Here is a 20,199-nt window from a genome sequence, read left to right as displayed (position 1 = left end):
TTACAAATTGGGACAGAAGCAGGAAATCCTATTAGTGGCTGCCAGTTTAACATTCAAGACCAAAGAAAAGCTTACTTCTGTTAGATTTTAATGCTTTTTGTCCTAAATGCTTTTTTAGCAAGGCACAATTTTCATATCATTCTTAGTAAAGATTCCAAATTATAATCATCCTCATTTTTTTGAAGGTTTGAAATTTGTGGCTTGAGGAAAATTGTTCCAGAATTTATGTAATCACTTCCTGCTCCCCTACCTTACCAGAAAGAACCCTTCCCTCTAATAAATCAATAAAGGAGAAAATTTAGCCCCAAGTGCTATAATCCATATAATAGTAAGGACTTCTGCCTAATTCTTGTGTCCATTTGTATCTTGATCAGAGTAGACATAAGAGGAACCCTTTAAGCCAAGGTCTGGTCTTGTGGCTATGTTAGGAGAGCAGATTCTGGAGCTAGGAGTGAAATTATTCACGGCACTGCAGTTAGGGATTCCTCATAGAGGAATGATCTGCCTTCCAAAGATGATCTGTGTTTTCAGCCATAATGACCATAGTTTTTATATTTATTTGCTTTTATTTAATTATTTTTTGATACTGTGTTATGGTTTCGGAAAGTACTAAGAAATAATTTGGTTTTTTTAAATGTATTTAAAACAAACAAACCAACCAGAAAACCTTGTTGTCCTGGGGCTATGTGAAGAAGAATGAAGCTCTCATTTCCCAGTACCCAATCATCGGCTTGAGCTGGCCTCTCCTAGGAGCAGAATTTATTGAAGCAATTTATCCTGGCTAAATGTGATATAAATCTGTGTATACGTATGTACATACAGAGTCTATTCCATTACAGCAGGGCTGAAGCATCAGTTTCCTTCATAGTTAGACCATGTTCCTATCACACTGAAAGATGGCCAGGCAGCCCCTTCTATTTCATGGGGCACCTTACACTTTTAAACACCGATTAGTTGTGGAATTACTGATTAGATAACCAGAAATACTGGTTTCTAACCCAAAAGTAACTCATAAGAGAATAGGAGAGATATTACCTCCTTGCCCTCTATTGTAAGCTTGGTTTTCTGTTACTAGCTTCATTCTGTCATGTTAACATTTTATTTTAATGCAAGCCTGACTGAGATTGACCTCACATTTTGGTTTATCTTCAATATGAAATTTGAAATTTGCTTACAGTTCTGAAGTTACTTCCAGGCATAGTTCAACAATCATTCCTTGCTCATCTTCCATTGTTCACATCTTTTTATGTATTGTTCTGTGTTACAGATAGTTGTGTGAAAATGTCCTTAGAACCTTGTTCTATAAGACTACTTTTATTCTTCCAGTTTTCTCTTTGACTCTTCCAAAATATTGTTTATTTTTTAGAATATTTTATTGTGATTTGCATTTCTAGTCATTATTCCATCTCTGCCTGGTTGTTATTCTTAGTTGGAATATGAGAAATTTCTACAACATATTCAGATTGTATTTATTGTTTTTGACAAAGAATTTTGATAGGCATTTCAAGAGATTAGCTTTAGTCATTTAAAAAAGCAATATAAATTCTGTTAAATTCTTCAGAGAAATAGAGGGGATGGATGGTGGTGCCTTTAAGTGCATTTCTTTTATCCCCTGCAGCAGCACACATCTGTTGGCTGCAACAGAGCAGCCTAAGAACTCTGGCCGAGAGCAGCACAAACAGCCGGAACATATTCACCCAGTAAACCCCCAAAGAGTCGACATTTGTTTTATTGCTGCTTTTAAAAACCTAGCCATAAATAGAATCAGAGGGGGGGAAGGGCACTGATATTTCTTCATTTGCCACAGACGGCTGGTGGGGGGAGAGGGAGGAGGCTCCCAGTGGGGAGGGGAAGTTTTTATTTTTATTTTTTTATTAATGAAAATAATTTCCCATGTAGTTCAATAGGATGGGTGCTTTGTTTTCTTTGGCAATAATCTGGGATAAACGACCCTTGCCAACAGTGTCGTAGTTTATACACCAGGGAGCCAGATTATAGCCTTGTAAAATGGAGCACCCCTCCTATAATCCCTTAATTAATTAAATGACAAATTTGGTCTTCTCTAGTTCAGAAATATGGCTTCCGAATCAAGCGTTAGGTAAATTTATTGACAGAGAGAGCTGCACTGGTTGTAATTCAGTAGACTGGAGAAATGTGTTATATACTGTAGTAGAAAGAGGAAAAACCTAGCAAAGGTTTAAAATTCTTGGACTATTTAAGTCTGAATTTTCCTAATTAAAAGTTTCAATTGAGGCACAGTAGATCATATTCCACCTGTCTAATGAGTCTCCCCAAAGTAGCCTGTGTTTACAGCTTTGATAGATGGCATTCTTGGAACACCTGTTTCTAGGCTTGATATTTTTGAAGCGCATTTTTTTTTCTCCAGCGTATTTAACATAACTTTTCCCCTACTCCTTCCCCCCCTCAGCTCTGCTCTGCTTTATGAAATATGGGAGACGACAGACCGTTTGTGTGCAATGCCCCGGGCTGTGGACAGGTACGTTTACAATATACTTTATTGTGAATGTCTTGTTGTGAATCAAAGTGGCTGTTTTATCACTAAGGCAAAGAGTTTAAAGCCGGTATTTTACGTGATCACTGGAGGTAATCAGATCAGAGGATTTGCAGTGTGTAAATCCAAGTTATGAGGAAGTGTAGGCACTCCGCCGTAATGAAATCTGCCTTGCTTTCTTCCATCTTGTTATTCTACTGGTGTTTGTTTTCCAACACACACTGTTAAAGAATACATGTTACTTTCTCTTCCTTTCTAAAAGTATCCATCTAAACATACAAGATTAGAAATGTCTTCTTCTTGACCTTCAGGTATATAAAAGTCTGCTTAATATATTTAGAGAGTCAGCTAAGAATGTTCCCATTTATTGTAAGCCTCCAATTTCTGAGTCTCTGAGGGTTTCTCAAATATGAAAAAAGAAATGCTTCTTTTGATTGCTGATCCAGAAAAATTGAGTTAACAGCTAAGGCAGGTACTTCCATCAGGAACAGCCAAGCCCAACATAGAACTTGCGATCCCTCCAGTGGTATTCTACAAACATTTCCCTGCCTGATACCATGACATGTGTTGTTCTATATGTCAGCTCCCACATAATTGTATGTGTGTGTGTGTGTGTGTGTGTGTGTGTGTGTGTGTGCATTATATGTCAGATGTGTTTCATATACTTTTTTTTATAAAATAATTCTGTTGAAATTGCCTTGTTTTTCATTTAATATATTAACTTTTTTCCTAGATCTTTTTCTAATGCTTCTACAAATGATGGAAAAATGGATAAAAGTTTTATTTGCCTTCCATTTTATAGAATCTCAACTATCTAACTAATCTCAGTTAGCGTTATGTCATCTAACTGTCCAGTGACACTTACTGATGTTATGTGAGATGGCAGACTGGTTCTATTACAAATTGTAAATATTAAAAAAAAAAGAGCTTAGAATTGGAATTTGAGAGGTAGATGAGATGATGATGGATCAAGAAATAGAAAGAATATTCCATATTTCAATAAATGCTGAAACTTTCTGGTAAGATACCTAAACCAAAACATTGTATTCTGCAGTATTAAGCATCCTAGAGTATATTTTCTTCCTTGTTAATTTTTTTTTAACAAGTGTAGGTATATTTCCATTTTCAAATAGTATATTAAGGTAGAATATGTGAAATGATCCCTCCAGATTTATGTGTGTGAATTTCATGATGCCTTTGCTGTGAGTCCAGCAGCTGACATAGTGGTGCCCTGTACTGCTTGAAAATTAGGTGAATTTACTTTCCTCATGTGTGCTTTTTTTTTTTAATTTTTTTTATTTTATAAGACAGGATCTCACTGTGTAGCCCTGGCTGCCCTGGAACACCTTATGTAATAAACCATGCTGACCTCAAATCCACAAAGATCTACCCTAAGGGTGTGTGCCACCATCTCTGGACAGCCCAGGCTACATGAGACCTTGCCTCACAAACAAACCCAAAAAAAATTTTTTGTGAACCAGACATGAGGGTGCACACTTTTAATAATAGTACCCAGAGGCAGAGAAAAAGTGATCTTTTCAGGGTGGGGCCAAAATGGTTGAAAGGGTAAAAGTACTTGCTGAACAGACCTAACAACCTGAATTTTATATTGGATCTCATTGTAGAAGGGTAAAAAGAAAGAGTGAACTCTCAAAATTAACCTCCAACCCTCCATGTGTGCACCTGTACTTACAATATATATATATATATATATATATACATATATATATATATATATATATATATATATATATTTAAAAAGCTTTAAAGTGCACCGTGGCTCATTTCTTTATTCCCAGCACTTGAGAGGCTGAGGCAGGCAGATCTCCTGAAGCCAGCCTGGTTTACAGAGCAAGTTCCAAGACAGCCAGAGTCACACAGAGAAACCCTGTCTCAAAAAAAAAAAAAAAAAAGTTTAAAATGTATTTAGTACTAGAAAAAAAAAGTAGTAAGGATTTTTACTTTGGTTTCTCAGTTTTGTTGGGCTTTGTTTGTGAGCCTTTCCCCACATTTCCAAATTGTGTGTTGGTTTCTATGACTCACTGTAAGGTCTTTAGGGTTTGGATAGCTTTTTCCCCCTAGTGGGAAGTTGAATATGGCACTTGGAACTTGACATCATCACTTCTTTAATAGGTTAGAAAACCCCATCTTAAGAGTTTGGTGGAAGTGTGACTCATCCCTTTACCCTCTTTGCATATCAGAAACTGTTCATTTAGGTAAGATTATTGTTCTCCAGCTATATTTAGTCCATTCTTTAGATTTCTTCTGAGATCTGGTAACAAATAGCTCTAGAGTAGGATTTTCAGCAGACACTTGTGATTACCTCATACTGTGTGAAATAGAGAAAATGTGGCAGAAGATGAAAATTTGGTAAAACCAACAACCAGTTGGCATGCCATTGAACGTCCTTAAATCTTGAAACAGCTTCATTTTAGAACTACCCAGAGGCCTTTAAGTTACTTGTAAGCTACTTGTTATTGACTTCGAATATTTATTCCAAATGTGGTAGAAACAAAAAAGGCTATGTAAATCCCAGGAAAGAATCTAATCTTTAGAAGGCATGGGTTAGGACCTGTCTTAGAAAAGTCTCAAAAAACAGTGGTAAGGAGAAAGAGTTGGCTCCAAAGTTAAGAGCACTGTCAGTGTTGCAGAGCACCCAGGTTTGATTCTGAGTACCTATATGGCAGCTCACAAACATGTGTAACTTCAATTCCAGGGGATCCAACACTGTCTTCTGACCTTCATGGGAACTACAAGCACACAGAGCAAAGCATACTTGCAGACAAAACAGTCATACATATAAGATAAAAAACAAACAGAAAAACTTTTTTTTAATTGTGGGGTTGGTGATTTAGCTCAATAGAGCTAAATGTACATGAATTTGTATAAGGCTCTGGGTCTTCAGCTCCCAAAGAGAACTATGGGAATTCTACTTTGTTTCTATATCTATTCCTTGTGCAGACTCTACCATATGCATCTTTAAACTCAGAAATTACCATTTAGTTTAATATTAAGGGAAGGTGAAAGGAAAATTTACCTAAAATAGACTAGTTGATTATACCCTCCACTATATAATCAAAACTACCAGGCTTTCAATGGATACATAAACATGTTTTGGTTGCTAGGTTTTTAATGGCTGTTATTTTTGGATTGTGTTCATGATCTACTTCCCAACAGTCAGTCTGATGTGACACAGCTGAATTCTAAATACACTACATGTACTTAAAAAAATGGCTACTGAAAATTGTGCTGTCTGCATTCCTGTGTGAAAAGACAGATGATAAGCTTTTTAGTACCCTTATTCCTATTGGCCCATTGAGACTGTTTCTCCTGAGGCCTCATCAAGCTCATGAAGAACTTAGGAAAAACAATATTCTTGCTAAAACCTCTCTATGGAATGTGGTACAAGCAATCGTTAATAGAGCTGAGCTACCTCCTGAGAATGGGTTAGTGTTGTTAAGGCAACAGTCCCCCAGATATCCCTTTGACAGAGGCCTAGTTGAATGGAGTTGTGTGGGATTTTGAAGCAATTATAAGGTAGCATCTATTTAAGCGCCCTGTGCACTTAAACATACCTGTAATTCCAGACATCTGGTAAACTAAGGAAAGAGGATCACAAGTTCAAGGACAGTCTAAGCAACTTTCTGAAACCCTGCCTCAAAAAATAAAAGCCCTGAGATGTAGCTCTGTCTCCGAGTGCTTGCCTGGTGCTCTTGAGACCATAGTTAAGGGGCTGGAGAGAGATGGTTCAGTATGTACTTCTCTTGCAGAGGACTTCAGTTTGATTCCTAGCGTGCACATGGTGGCTCTCAAGCACCTGTAACTCCATTTCTAGAGGATCTAACATTCATATACATATATGCCTATAACATTCATATACATATATGCATGTGAATTAAAGCTGAATCTTCTTGTTTATTTGTTCTGACACAGGTTTTCTCTGTGTAATCCTGGTTGCCCTGGGACTCGCTCTGTACACCATGCTGGCCTCAAACTCAGATCCACCTACCTCTGCCTCCCAAGTGCTGGGATTAAAGGCATGCACCACCACCACCTGAAAAATCTTAAAAAATGTGAAGAAAAAAAAATGAGACTCTGGTTCAATCCCCAACACTGAAAAAAAGAAAAGAAAAAACAAACAAACAAAAAGCTTCTGTTTAAAAGTACTTATTGGCCGGGTGTTGGTGGCACAGGCCTTTAATCCCAGCACTCGGGAGGCAGAGGTAGGCGGATCTCTGTGAGTTTGAGGCCAGCCTGGTCTCCAGAGCAAGTGCCAGGATAGGCTACACAGAGAAACCCTGTCTTGGAAAACTAAAGCAAATGAACAAAAACATTGCAATTATAAAGTAGACTTGCCTTTTTGTTTCTGTTAAGATAATAGAGATATAATTGATGCTGAATCTAGAAAGTCTTGTAAGGAAAAGTGGATCTTCATTATATTGCCCAGGCTACTACAGAACTCCTGGGCACAAGTGATCCTCTTGCCTCAGCCTCCCAAATAGCTGGGAATAAGTACATTTATATACCATCATTTCCTGCTAAGTCCTGTAAGTTTTTAATATTTTGGGGTGCCACTTTTACTTCAAAGTCTATTATAAAGCCAATAGAATGGGAGCAAGTTTACTATGTCATTATCAGAAATCCTAAATTTGAGATGTTATTTCATGTGCAGCTAACCTACTTTAGGTTGCTTCTTTGTGTGTGTGTGTGTGTATGCAAATTCATGTTTATAGATGTGTATATACATGCATGTGTGTATATGCATGTGGAGGCAAGAGATCAGCCTTGGGTGTCATTCATCAGGATCCATCATCCATCTTGGCTTTTTTATTTCCTTTCCCTCCATTTCCTTCTCTGCCCCCCTTTTCCCTCCTAACTTCGAGTGCTCTTTTTTTTTTTTTTTCTTAAATCCACTGAATCTACTTATTGCTTTCTGTATTCTTGGGTGTAGTACCATCTGCTAGAGCATGGGTAGCCTTCCAGGGCCATATTCCTAAAAACACTGATTCTCCCAGCTCCGACAGTCACCAGTTGTCAATAGCTCCTCAGCTAGGGATAGAACTTCATGAGCCCCTCCCCTATCCATGCTGGAATTTTGGTTGGCTTGATCCTGTGCATATTTTGAGCATGCAGTTACAGCCACTTTGAGTTTGTGTGTTCAACAGTCTGAAACAGGATCTCTCACTGAGACCTGGAGCTTACTGATTAGGCTAGACTGGCTAGCTGACCAGAAAACCCTAGGAATCTGCATTTCTCTGACTCCTCAAGTCTGCAATTGCAAGTGAGAGCCACCATACCTGGCTTTTCATGTGGGTGCTGGAGATCACACTCAGATCCTCGTGCCATCATGGCAAGCACTTTACCAATAGAGCTGTCTCCTCAGCTTTTATTGCCAAGGAATCAAGAGATTCCATACTGCTGTGTCTTCCTCTCAGAGCCATATGCTGGTTTATAGAACATATTATGCAGATTTAAATAAAATTTCTGGATATCATCAAGTCTTCAAGTAGAAGCTGGTTGTTTCTGTTTATTGTGTAGGTTGTTGCTGAAGAACAGGACATTTCCTCTGAGAACAGTATTTTATTGTCAACCACTGTTGTAACTATGTTTATCAATCCTGTCCTTAAGGGAAATTATTTCTCTGTCCAGTGTGACCCCAGGTATCTACTCTGAAGATCTCTTTTCTCCTTGAGTACACAGACCTCCAGGGCCTTAGTTGTATAGAAAGTTTGAGATCATCTGGATTAAATGAGACCTCATCTTTAAAAAAAAAAAAGAGTAACAGTGTCATCCAGTTGTAGTGGGATTGAGAGCGGCTTCTTGTACCTCCATATCTTGTCATGGTAGGAATGATGTTTATGGTGTTGTAGGCCTGGCTTCACTTGGCATTTAACCAGCCTCCAAAGCTGTTTATTGCTTTGTATCCTTTGCCTCCATGAGCATTATCCCTTAAATCTCTATTGCTTTGTAATAGATGAGGCAACAAATAGCTCCTATGATTGGTTAAATGCTGGCATGCTACAAAGGTATATGTTTTATTGTCTGTATAACACAAATCTATAGAGATTATTTCTGTTATCCTCGATTTCCCATTAAAAGGGCCATATTGATACTATGAGACTCTGGATCTTTCATCCTATATCCCTTTGGCAAGTTTCCCAATTACTGGCATGAGCAAAAAGAAAAGCAAAGAAGAATGACATGATGTTGATTACTCATGCTTTACGTTAGGGGAGCATCATGAATTGAAAAATAACCAGGAAACAAATGGATCAGGTAGGCAAATGCCATTGTGGTGGTGTATGCTGTGTTTACATGCTATGACAGGTGAAAGCAATTTCAGGCAAACAAATAAGCTTTTCTTTCTTACCCCCTGCTAAGAGTTTTTTTAAAAAAAAAACTCAAATTTTCATTTAATAATTCATATTTCATTCAATAATTCATCTAGTTCCCATCTGGTAAGAGTGACTACATGCTGTCAGGCAGCTGAAAATATACTACACACAATTGCACAATTAGGCCAAATGTTAACCTTATTTTTTGTAAAATGTTGATTTTGCAACAACTTCCAGTCTGCTTTGAGAATTCTGTGATTTTATGTAACCTGTGGTGGAACTAGGCCATTTATGTATTATATACATAAATTGAGACTAGGATTTAAAAATCTCCAGAGGTGTTAAGAGCAAGTAATTAAACTCTGGTTTCTTAATGTCAGATCTGATCTCTTGATACTTGCCTTAAACACGTATAATTGGTTAATTTTAGCTTTGTTATTATTTATTATGCTATTATTAAAAGAATATATTAAAGTATCCTTGCTTTAGCCTGTTTTCCCTCTGCCCCTCCCAACAAACAAATAAAACCAAAAGTGGAGCTGTAAACAGGAAATTAAAGTGAAATTTTTTATTTATTCACTCTTGGTTTTCCTGTATACAACCAAATGTTACAAAATGGGAGTGTTGGAATTGTTCTGAGCACATTCCTTCTAGAATAAAGTAAAATAAAATACTGTATCTTTCTATCTCAATAGTTCTTTCCAAGCCTACACTCCTCCCCCACACCCATTTATTTTGCTATTTATTTATTTGTTACTTTTTAACAAATTGATAAGTTTATAAGGTGCCTTCTGGATCTGATAGTCTCTTCCTTCACTATTTGCAAAATCACATACAGCTAGATTTTTGACTGGCAGGATACTGTCATTATATAGAACTCATCATTCTTTTACCAAATAATCTTCCAGGTAATTTGTCATATTAAAAAGAGAAAGCCAGTGTTCTGTCTCTTTCTGGTTAATGCAGTTCTTTAATGCATATTGACTTGCTCAGTAGTCACATTGTATCAGAAGTCCTTGTTAGGGCTTCTCTGTATGTGGATTCATAACACATCTGTGTGTACATCAACTGTGCTGTATAAATAATAATAAGTAATCACCAGATGGCCTATAACTGCTCCTCTGGACCCGCTGGGTCTCTTGAAGCTATTAGTAAAGTCTTCTGGCATTTTGCTGGTGAAAACTTGTCATAGATTTATTTCTAAAAAAATTCAAACTCACAACTGGGTGTTTAGGACTAGATATTGCTGTCTGTGTTGTAAATATTTAACAGGCTTTGTACGATGACAAGTAAAAGTGCCATTACTAACCACACACAGTGACTATGGCGCTCTTCTTCCCTCCCGGCCATTTAGAGAGAAAAAGAAATATCAATAAAGTATGCATTATGAACAAATGTGAGAGGGACTTTCTGGAAGGTCTTTCTTAAGAGAAGAAAGAAGATACCAGCATTCTGCTCACAGGGTTGTAATCTGATTAATTTAAGCAACACACTATGTTGTTTTGTTTTGGTTTTTTAAATGAACTTGATAATACTTTGAGAAAAGCTCCTTCAGGGGGAGTTTGGTCAAATCCTGGTTTGATCTTGAGGTTTCATCAACAAATAACAAACCTTTTTGAAAGAGTTACAGTGGCCAAGGTAGTAGAAATTTAGCTCAGTTTCAGGCCTTAAACTTAAGACATGTATTGTTTTGCTAATATTATTTATAAAGCAAATCATCTTTATTTTGATCCTCTTTCAATGTATTTTTTGGGGGAATCTTGAACTGCTTATCTGTGCAGTGTTTCATTATTACTGATTCCTTTACTTCTATGCCTGTTACAGAATAGTTGTTCAGCATAGTAATGCACATTTACAAACTTAAAATAGACTTCAGTATTACTACATTTTTGGTTTCCTTTTTCTGTGTTTGTATGTTATAGATAACCAAAATATTTTAATCAGAAATTCAGCATCTTCTCTCTCAAGTCTCACTTTGACAGTTGGATCTGTTTAATCAAAGAGGTGCACTGTCCTTTAAATTGTAGCATATGGCTATTATTTTCTAGTTTGGATATTTGAAAGAAAGCTTTTCTTCTTGAGTTCTCATCCTGAAGAGATAATAGGAGTTGTGTGGGAAAATGTTGTTAATATCTTATTCTAGTGAGATTTTGCTTTTTAAGGATAAGATTTTAAGAAGGGAATTATCGTGAAGAAAAAAATTGAGAATAGTATCTTGGTGATTTGATTTGAATTTCTTTGTGCAGCAAAATTTGCTGTCTAAGATTATGCTTGATAAGAATCTGGACTGCTTGAAGTACAAGAGAGAAGAGAATGAGTTTTGTGAAATTAGCTTGCTCCCAGTCTGGCATCTCCATGTGCTTTGTGTGGCTTCTGATTTTGCTGGCAGATTGAAGTGCTGAACCAACTTCTGTTCTAAATGTTCAAATTGCCAGCCATCATTCCAGCTTTTAAATCGTGTTCACATCCACGATGCCAGATTTTGAGCAAGCATAGCTGTCTTTAGATCCCAGACAAAATTTATAATTCCCTGGATTAGAAGAAAGGAGTTTTTCCCTTTTGCCTTTGAAAAACCCAAGTGGCTCTGCAGAATAAATCTAGCTTTGCTTTGTTCTTTCAGTCACTGTATCGAAAGCTAAGTGCTCCATTCGGCATTCAGCAGACTGGCGGTCAAAATTGAAGCTCCGCTTATGACAGACACGGCATCTTAAAGAGTCATTTATACTTTTCTAGAAAAAAATCGTACTGTGGCAGAAGGAGCAGCTCCTTATCCTCCCAAGGGCCAGATCTTTGATACTAAGCAATTATCCCTTGATTTTCCTGAAAAATAGCTCAATCTGCCTTAGAGATTGGCATCAGCACAAGTTAAAATGACAAGCTGATTTCTTAGCCACATGGAGAGGCATCAGGGTGACACCAGAGGCTTAATGGTGGTTATTTTTCTGCTGAGAATCTCAGTCTCCCCTATAAGCCTCTTGGCTTTTTTTTTTTTTTCCTTCCTGAATGGGAAATAAGTTTTCGATGTTTAACCATTAATCCCTGTAAGTTGTCATTGTGAGAGCTGCTTTTTTTTCTCACACATTCCTCCTTTTCTCAAGCTTCATTCCTTGTCTTTGGTTGCTTTCCTTTCTGGATTGAGAACAAGCTATAAAGTTTTTCTGTTTTTTTCTTTTTTCTTTTCTTTTTTTCTTTTTTGCATTCCTCTTATTTTGGTTCTTATTAGACCCTTGTACTGTGAAAACATTATTGACCAGTGTTTCCTTTTTTGAAAATTAATAGATTTTGGGGGGCATTTTCTGTATATACAAAACCATTGAGTGTGTTCACAGAATTCCATATATCTTTTTCTTCTACCTCACAGTTTCTCTTTTTAGCATCTTAAATTAATATGTCACATTTGTGATAAATGGTTAGAAAATATTTATATATTGTTACTGACTAAAATCTATGGATTTCATTAGGGTTCATTCTTTGTGTGTACCCTCTGTGGATTTTGACAAATTTATAAGGATATATATTTTCCATTACAAAATCATACTGAATAGTTTTCACGGCCCTAGAAAAACCCCTTTTGCCCTAAAAAATCCCTTGTGTTCCAGCAATTCACCCCCCCATTCTCCCTCCCTCCTCTTGTACCCCTAATAAATGGTCATTTTCTATTTCTATGCCTGCGTATGTCTGTGTTTTTGTGTATACCGAGTTAGAGCCCAGAATCCATGTAAAATGCCTGGTATGATTGTATGCACTTGTAATCCAGTTGCAGAAATCCATGCAGATTTCTGGTCTTCCTAGTCAGTCAGTATACCCTGTTTGGTGAATTCTAGGCCAATGGGATACTTTGTCACAAGGGAGAGTGAAAGGCATCAAACCAATGGCCTCCACACATGCATACACATGTGTTCATCACATGCCTGTACACACACACACGCACACACACGCACACACACACACGGACACACGGACACACGGACACGGACACACGGACACACACACACACATGGACACGGACACCGGGCGGGGGAGCAGGTGGTGGCTTACAATATGAAACCAGCCTTGCCCACATATCAAGTTCCAAGACATCCATGAATATATAGTGGGACCTTATCTCAAAGACAGAGGGGGGAGGGAGAGAGGGAAAGAGATTAATTTTTAACCAACTAGAAATATAGACAGAACTAGAAAACTAGAATCTAAGAGTCATGACTTCACTGTCCTTTGTCAGTAGGACCAAAGAAGCATTGTAGTGTCTGTCACCTTTGTGAATGCTAGGTCTTGTTACTTCCTTTGTTCTCTTCTTTCTTACCTTGATTTTGAAGCCTGTATGTTCCCAAAAGGCAAAAGAAGGTATCTGGGTTCTTGCCTTTGTAGTAATGGAGTTTTTGTTCTAAAAACCGCCAAACTGATAACAATTAGAAGTATTCAACAATGTACTGAGTTGTATTTTCTATCTAGTAATCACTATTAACATTCTTTTCATAGATGTTTTGGCTTGTGATTTTGTGGAGGATCTATTCTGTGGAATAACAAATTTCTTTTCTGCTCACATATCACATCTTCCTCTTCTTTGACATCATAGCATCTCTATAGATATGTTTTTTTCCTCCTGCATTACAAACTGTGGTACACAAATGCATTTTCCATTGTTTGAAAACAAATAACTAGGTAAATACATGGAAATATTTATGTATAATAATTTCTGACAAAAATGTATAGAAGTAGAAATAAGAGTCTAATGGTTAATAGTTACCATGAAGGTTGTGTGTGTTTTTTGTCTGAATGTCCTTAGCTTCTCTTGGAAATGCTCTTAATATGCATTAATTTTATTCTGATAGTTCCTCAACTTACAAATATAGATTATGTTAACTCTGCATGTAACAGTAGGAAATATCTAACTGGAGCCTGCAATACTATGTGTGCATCATTTGACAGGATCACAACCTATCAAAATCATCACTCTGGGTGACCCATACTGCCATTTTGTTTATTTTACTTGGTGCTTCTGATAGACCATTTAGTTGTTTGAGAATGCATCTGTCTATATCTTTATGTGTGTAGGGGCAGGGCATGTTGGTAGAAGTATACTGGTGATACAGACCTGTAATCTTAGTACTGGAGGCTGAGGCAGGGAGATTGTGAGTTCAAGATCAGCCTGGACTGCATACAAAGATTTTGTCTCAAAAACAAGAAACAAACTAAGGTTGTAGCTGACTTCGTAGAGTGCATGTCTAGCATTCATGTGATCCTCAGCATTATAGTACTACATCATAAACAGGCATGGTGGCACATTCTTAAGGTCTCAACACTCCATTGGTGGAGGCAGGAGGACAGAAGCTTACAGTCCTCAAAAATTCAAGGTCAGCTTCAGCTACATGAGACCCTATCTTTAAAAAAGAGGGAAAAAAAGCTAAATACAAAGAAAAGATAAACAACTTAAAAACAAACCTGCAAACTTGTCTCCTACGAAGTTATCAGGTAGACAGTGGCCATCTAATAGGATATTTGAAAGCTCCTTAGAAAGATCATTTATGAGCCAGAGGTGGTAGCGCATGCCTTTAATCCTAGTACTTGGGAGGCAGAGGCAGGTGGATCTCTGAGTTTGAGACTAGACTGGTCTACAGAGCGAGTTCCAGGACAGCCAGGATTACACAGTGAAACTCTATCTTGAAAAACCATGGATGGGTGAGTGGATGGATGGATGGATGGATGGATGGATGGATGGATGGATGGATGGATATTGTTTATGTATTTATTAATGTGTGTGTGCTATGTATATGTAAGTACAGGTGAACTTTATGGAACCAGCTGTTCTCTTTTTTTCCAACTTTTGGGTTCTGAGGACTTAATCAGATTTGAGTAGCAAGCACTCTACCTGCTGAGCCATCTGGCTGACTTGAACACTACAATTTACTATGTTTAAAAAATTTTTTTTTTTGAGACAGGGTTTCTCTGTGGCTTTGGAGGCTGTCCTGGAACTAGCTCGTGTAGACCAGGCTGGTCTCGAACTCACAGAGATCCACCTGCCTCTGCCTGGAATTAAAGACGTGCGTCACCAATGCCCGGCTGAAATGTGATATTGTTAAAGAACTTGGTTGTGGTATGTACTCATACTTGACAATCTAATACCAAACTGGGCAAATTGTGTCCATCACTCTAGTGATAGCACTTTTTACACAATATGTTTATCTTTTTACTGTATATGGTCATAACTTCAGTCCTTTGCCATTTTATTTCATTTTCCTGCGTGCTTTTTATAATTAAGGTAGAGACTATAATTCCCTTAAGCTGTTTTGAAAAAGGAAGATGAAAATAGTTACTTAGCATTTTCCTGGGAACTAGATTTTGGTTATGTTTAATGAAAGGCCACATTAGATTCAACAGTTCGCTCTTACCTCTTCAGTCTTTCCTTTACATTTTACCTGGGTAGTTGCAGTAGTAGAGAGTAGGCTTTATTTCAGCACTCTTTCCCTTCCTATGAATTTGAAACTACTGCTAAAGAGGGCTTTATGGAGGCTGCTTCCTGTTAACACACATGACTGCCCAGAAGAAAGAACTGTGTACGCATATACCCAGTAGCTCTTGACAGAGCAGTGGTTAAAGGTTTGAACATATTGTATCTTGTTGACTATTCTTGTAGTCCTCGGGGACACATTTTGCTCTTCTATAGCCAATAATCAGTCTTGTCAGAGTTGAATGGCTTTTTGTTTTTTCTTTTATCTAATAAAATGCAATGGGTTAAGCCTTTCTTGGAAGCCATTTCTTCCCACCACATAAACAGAAGGTTGTGAATACTGTCTGAAACAAAGAAGAAATAGCAATAGAAAAATCAGTGGCTATAGCATGATTTGATTGGAGCTCTATCAAGGAAAAAAACAATTATTTCTTAGAAGTTGGTTTTCCTTTTGTGCTTTACTTTGTGTGTTTGTTTTTTGAGCCGGGGTCTTGCTGTGTAGCCCTGGCTGACCTGCAATTCACTGTGTAACCCAGATATTGACCTTTCTTCCTCCCTTCATTCCTTCTACCCTCCTTCCCTTCCTATTGTTGTCCCCCTTGTTTTTGAGGTAGGGTTTCCTATAGCCCGGGTAGCCCAGGCTAACTTCAGATTCTCAATGAGACTTTGGCCTCAGTCCTTCAAGTGCTGAGATTTCAGGTGGGTCCTACTACACTTGGCAGGAACTTTATTTTTTTAGATTGTGTGTGTGTGTGTGTGTGTGTGTGTGTGTGTGTGTGTGTGTGTGTGTGTGATATAAGTGTGATGCATATATGCAATTGCATGCTAATAGAGGTCAGAGAATAGTTTAGGGAGTCAGTTCTCACTTTCTGACTTGGTAAGACAGGGTATATATTTCTGATTGTTTCTGCTGCTGTGCTGCATAGTCTAGGTTAGCTGACTCGGGAGCTTCTGGGTGATTCTTCTGTCTCTGCCTCCTATCTTGTGGTAGGGGTGCTGGGATACAGATGTTCACTGTTGCAACCAGATTTTTATTCAGTTCTAAACTCAGGTCACCAGGCTTATATAATAGCAATCTCTCTTACCTGCTGAACCATCTCTCCAGCCCTGGTTGTTTATTCTTGAAAGAAGGTCTCTCATAACCTAGGCTGGCTTGAACTCTTGGTACACCTGCTTCAGCTTCCAAATTAATGGATTATGTGTTTGTGCCATTTTGCCTAGCCCCCTCAAGCTTAATTTTCACTCTTTTCAACAATTTAATCACCTCTATTTAGTTGGGGCCTTGATAGTACTTGGGGTCAAATCCAATGCCTTGGATATGTGAGACCAAGCATTCTACCACTGAACTATATCTCCAGTCCTGTTTGGTTTTTATTTTGAGACGGAATCTCACTGAATTACCTGCTGACTTTAAACTGGATATGTAACCCAGGTAGACCCTGAATTTGTTCTTCCTGCCCCCATTTCCCGAATAAGTGGGATTATAAGACTATGCTACTATTTCTAGCCTTATTTGGTAGTTTTTAACTTTTTTCTGTTCCTATATTAACTTATATTAGGTGTTTTGTGTGTGTGTTTTACTTTACTTTTTTTTGATATTTTGAGATTCTCATATATAGTTAAGGATGACCTGATCCTCCTACTGCTATTTAGGATTATAGGTGTGCTAGCCAGGCCTGTGTTGCACGTCTTTAATCCCTGCACTGAGAGGCAGAGGTAGACTGATCTCTGAGTTCAAGGCCTGTCTGGTCTACAGAGTAAGTCCCAGGACAGCCAGAGCTATACAGGGAAACTGTGTCTCAAAAAATTACAGGTGTGAGACACCATGCTCTGTTTATGCTGTTCTGGAAACTGAAGAGAGGGCCTCCTGCATGCTAGGCAAACACTGTACCAATTGAACTAAATCTTCAGCCCTATTAATAAAAAATTTAAAGACAATTTTAGGTTCATACAAAATTAAGTAGGAAGTAGAGTCCTCATATACCCCCTGTCAGCACAATGTACCACCCTTCTCACTGTAAGCATACTGAAGCACTGTTACATTTGTTACATTTGATTAACCTTCACTGACACATTATCACAGTCTGTAATTTATGTTAGAGTTCACTCTTGATATTGCACATTCTATAGGTTTTAACGAAAGTATAATGACTTGTTTATGTCATTGTCATATCAAATGGAATAGTTTCTAAAAATCCTCTGCACTGTGCTTACTCATCCCTCCCTCTCTTGGCTACCGATGTTCTTTATTATCTTCATGGTTTTATCTTTTCCAGAACAGAATTTAGATGGAGTCATATAGCCTGTTACAACCTTATCAGATTAGTTTCTTTTGCTTACCAGTATATATTTATGTTTCCTTTGTAGCAATTTTTTGGGTAACTCTTTCTTTGTAGTACTGAATAGTATCCCAGTTTTCGGATGTCACAGTTTATTTATCCATTCACCTAATGAAGGACATCTTGGTTGCTTCCAGTTTGTATAATTATGATTTCTAACATGTGCAGGCTCTTGTATGGACATGTATTTTTAATTCATTTAGGTAAATACTCAAGAGCACAATCACAAGATCATTTGGAACAAGTATGTTTACATTTCTGAGAAATAGCCAAATTGGAGCCTTCAAGAAGGCTCAGCAGGTAAAGGTGCTTGCTTCTAAGCCTCACAGTCTGAGTTCCACATGATAGGAGAGAAAATGGACTCCCTAATGTAACATGAAAATTAAATGACCCAGAGACTGATACTTCGAGTTGAATATCAGAAAAGCAAAGTAGGCGGTCACTAGCTCTTACCACTACCTCAGGCTGAAAGAGCTGATCCACACTAGAGCTCTTAACCAAGTCTCAAACTGCTGCCTCTCCTCGGTGTGCTCAGTGGGCTGGATTATGAATGCCCTTACTCTCAGTGTGGCTAGAGAGTGAATGCCTCCCTGAGACCTTGCTTCTGTCTTATACACTTCCTTAATTTTGGGATTAAAGGTGTGAGCTGTAATTCTCTTTTAGACTGATTCACTCTTGTGTAGATCTGGGTAAAGTCGGTCTACCTCTTAATCCTGAGTCCTAGGATTAAAGGTATGCACCACCACCTCTTAGCTTTTGGCTGCTGGAATTAAAGGTATGTGTCTGACTTCTATGATTTGTGGCTGACTTTGCTTTTCTGAATCCTCAGGCAAGCTTTAATAAATCATAATACACCAGTACACCCTAACGTTGTCCTCTAACCTCCACATACCATAGTATGCGTGTGCCTACACACACACACACACACACACACACACACACACACACACACACACACACACACACGTTGCCAAACTGTCCTCAAAGTACCATTTTGCATCCCTCCTGCAAAGAATGAGAGTTCCCAATGTTCAACCTAATGAGTATTTGTTGTTGTTAAGGGTTTTGGATTTTTGAATGTCTAATATGTGTGTGTGTTGGTATTTCATTATTGCTTTTATCTTTCTTTTTAAATGATTTACTTATTTTTATTTTATGTGCATTGATGTTTTGCCTACATGTATGCCTGTCTAAGGATGTCAGATCCTCTGGAACTGGAGTTACAGTTAGTTGTAAGCTGCAATGTAGGTGCTGGGAATTGAACCCAGGACCTCTGGAAGAACAGCCAGTGCTCTTAACCACTGAACCATCTCTCAACAGCCCCTGTTTCAAACGTTCAGTTACCTGATAGCATGTAATTCCCCCCACCATTTCTTCCTTCCTCCCTCCCTCCTTCCCTCCCTCCTTCCTCCCCTTCTTTCCTTCCTTCCCTCCATCCCCTTCCTCCTCCCTCTCCCTTGTTGTGTTTTGTTTTTTTGATTTTTCGAGACAGGTTTTCTCTGTGTAGCCTTGAAACCTGTCCTGGAACTCACTCTTAGACCAGGCTGGCCTCACACTCACAGAGATCCACCTGCCTGTGCCTCCCAAGTGCTGGGATTAACGACATGTGCCACCATCGCCCGGCAGCTTCCTTGTTGTTTTTGATACAAGGTCTCACTGTATAGCCCTGGCTATCCTGAAACTCAGTATGTAGGCCAGCCTAGCTGGCCTTGAACTCTCAGATCCACCTGCCTCTGCCTCCCAAATGCTGGGTTTTAAAGCATGTGCTATATACAATCCTTGTAGTTTTGTTTTGCTTTTAGACTTAAACTTTATTTTTAAGTGTGTGTGTGTGAGTATGGTTATGTGTGGTTATGTGTAGTTATGTGAGAGTTCAGGTGCCTGCAGAGGCCAGAAGTGTTAGATCTCCTGAAGCTGAAGTTATAGGCAGTTGTGAGCCCCACATGAGTGCTGGGAACTGAACTCAAGTTCCCTGTAAGAGCTCTTAATTACTGAGCCATCTCTCTAGCCCCTGTTACAGTTTTTGAGATAATTTCTTGTAGTCCAGGCTGATCTGGGCTGATCTGGTATATATCTGAGGATGGCCTTGAATTCTCAATCCTCTTGCCTGTACCTCTAAAGTGCTGGGAATATAGATGTAGGCACTTCTAGCTTGGTGTTGAACCTCTTTTTGTATGCTTATTTTCTTTGGATAGCTATTGATCAGGTAATTCTAAACTTAAAGCTCAGTTCATCTACAATCACTAGATGACTTGCTGGGATTTTGAGTAGGTTGTGTTGAACCTGTAGATCAAGTTTGGAAGAACTAGCATAACAGTATTGAGTCTTCTGTGAATAGACAGAGACTGTCTCTCTGTTCATTTAGTTTTTTAAAATATATTTCATTAGTTTTGTAGTTTTCCTGTGTAGATATTGTACTTATTTTGTGAAATTTATTCCTGAGCTTATGTGTAGTTATTATGTGTATGCCTAACCCAAAGGACAGCCTTCAGTGTCATTCTTCAATTGCTGGCTACTTTTCTCAACCTTAGTAGGAAACCTTCAAGTTGCTTAACACTCGATATG

General features: G+C 38.2%; 1 protein-coding gene across 5 annotated transcripts in view; it reads left to right on the top strand.

Annotated features, from left to right (window-relative positions):
* Nucleotides 1–20,199, top strand: part of LOC100764874 (cyclic AMP-dependent transcription factor ATF-7) — an 85,923-nt gene that overhangs the window by 21,307 nt on the left and 44,417 nt on the right. For 4 of the 5 annotated variants that reach the window (XM_027396711.2, XM_027396715.2, XM_027396714.2 and 1 more), the window contains exon 2: nucleotides 2,429–2,497. The exons of the other annotated variant lie outside the window; for it this stretch is intronic. In XM_027396711.2, the coding sequence (XP_027252512.1) occupies nucleotides 2,450–2,497 (48 nt within the window). In that variant the 5' untranslated portion in view covers nucleotides 2,429–2,449. The remainder of the gene's footprint in view (nucleotides 1–2,428; nucleotides 2,498–20,199) is intronic. 5 annotated transcript variants of the gene reach the window in all.

The sequence above is a fragment of the Cricetulus griseus genome, chromosome 2 (assembly GCF_003668045.3).
Source record: "Cricetulus griseus strain 17A/GY chromosome 2, alternate assembly CriGri-PICRH-1.0, whole genome shotgun sequence".
Lineage (NCBI taxonomy): Eukaryota > Metazoa > Chordata > Mammalia > Rodentia > Cricetidae > Cricetulus > Cricetulus griseus.
This window is presented reverse-complemented; position numbering and strand designations above follow the sequence as displayed.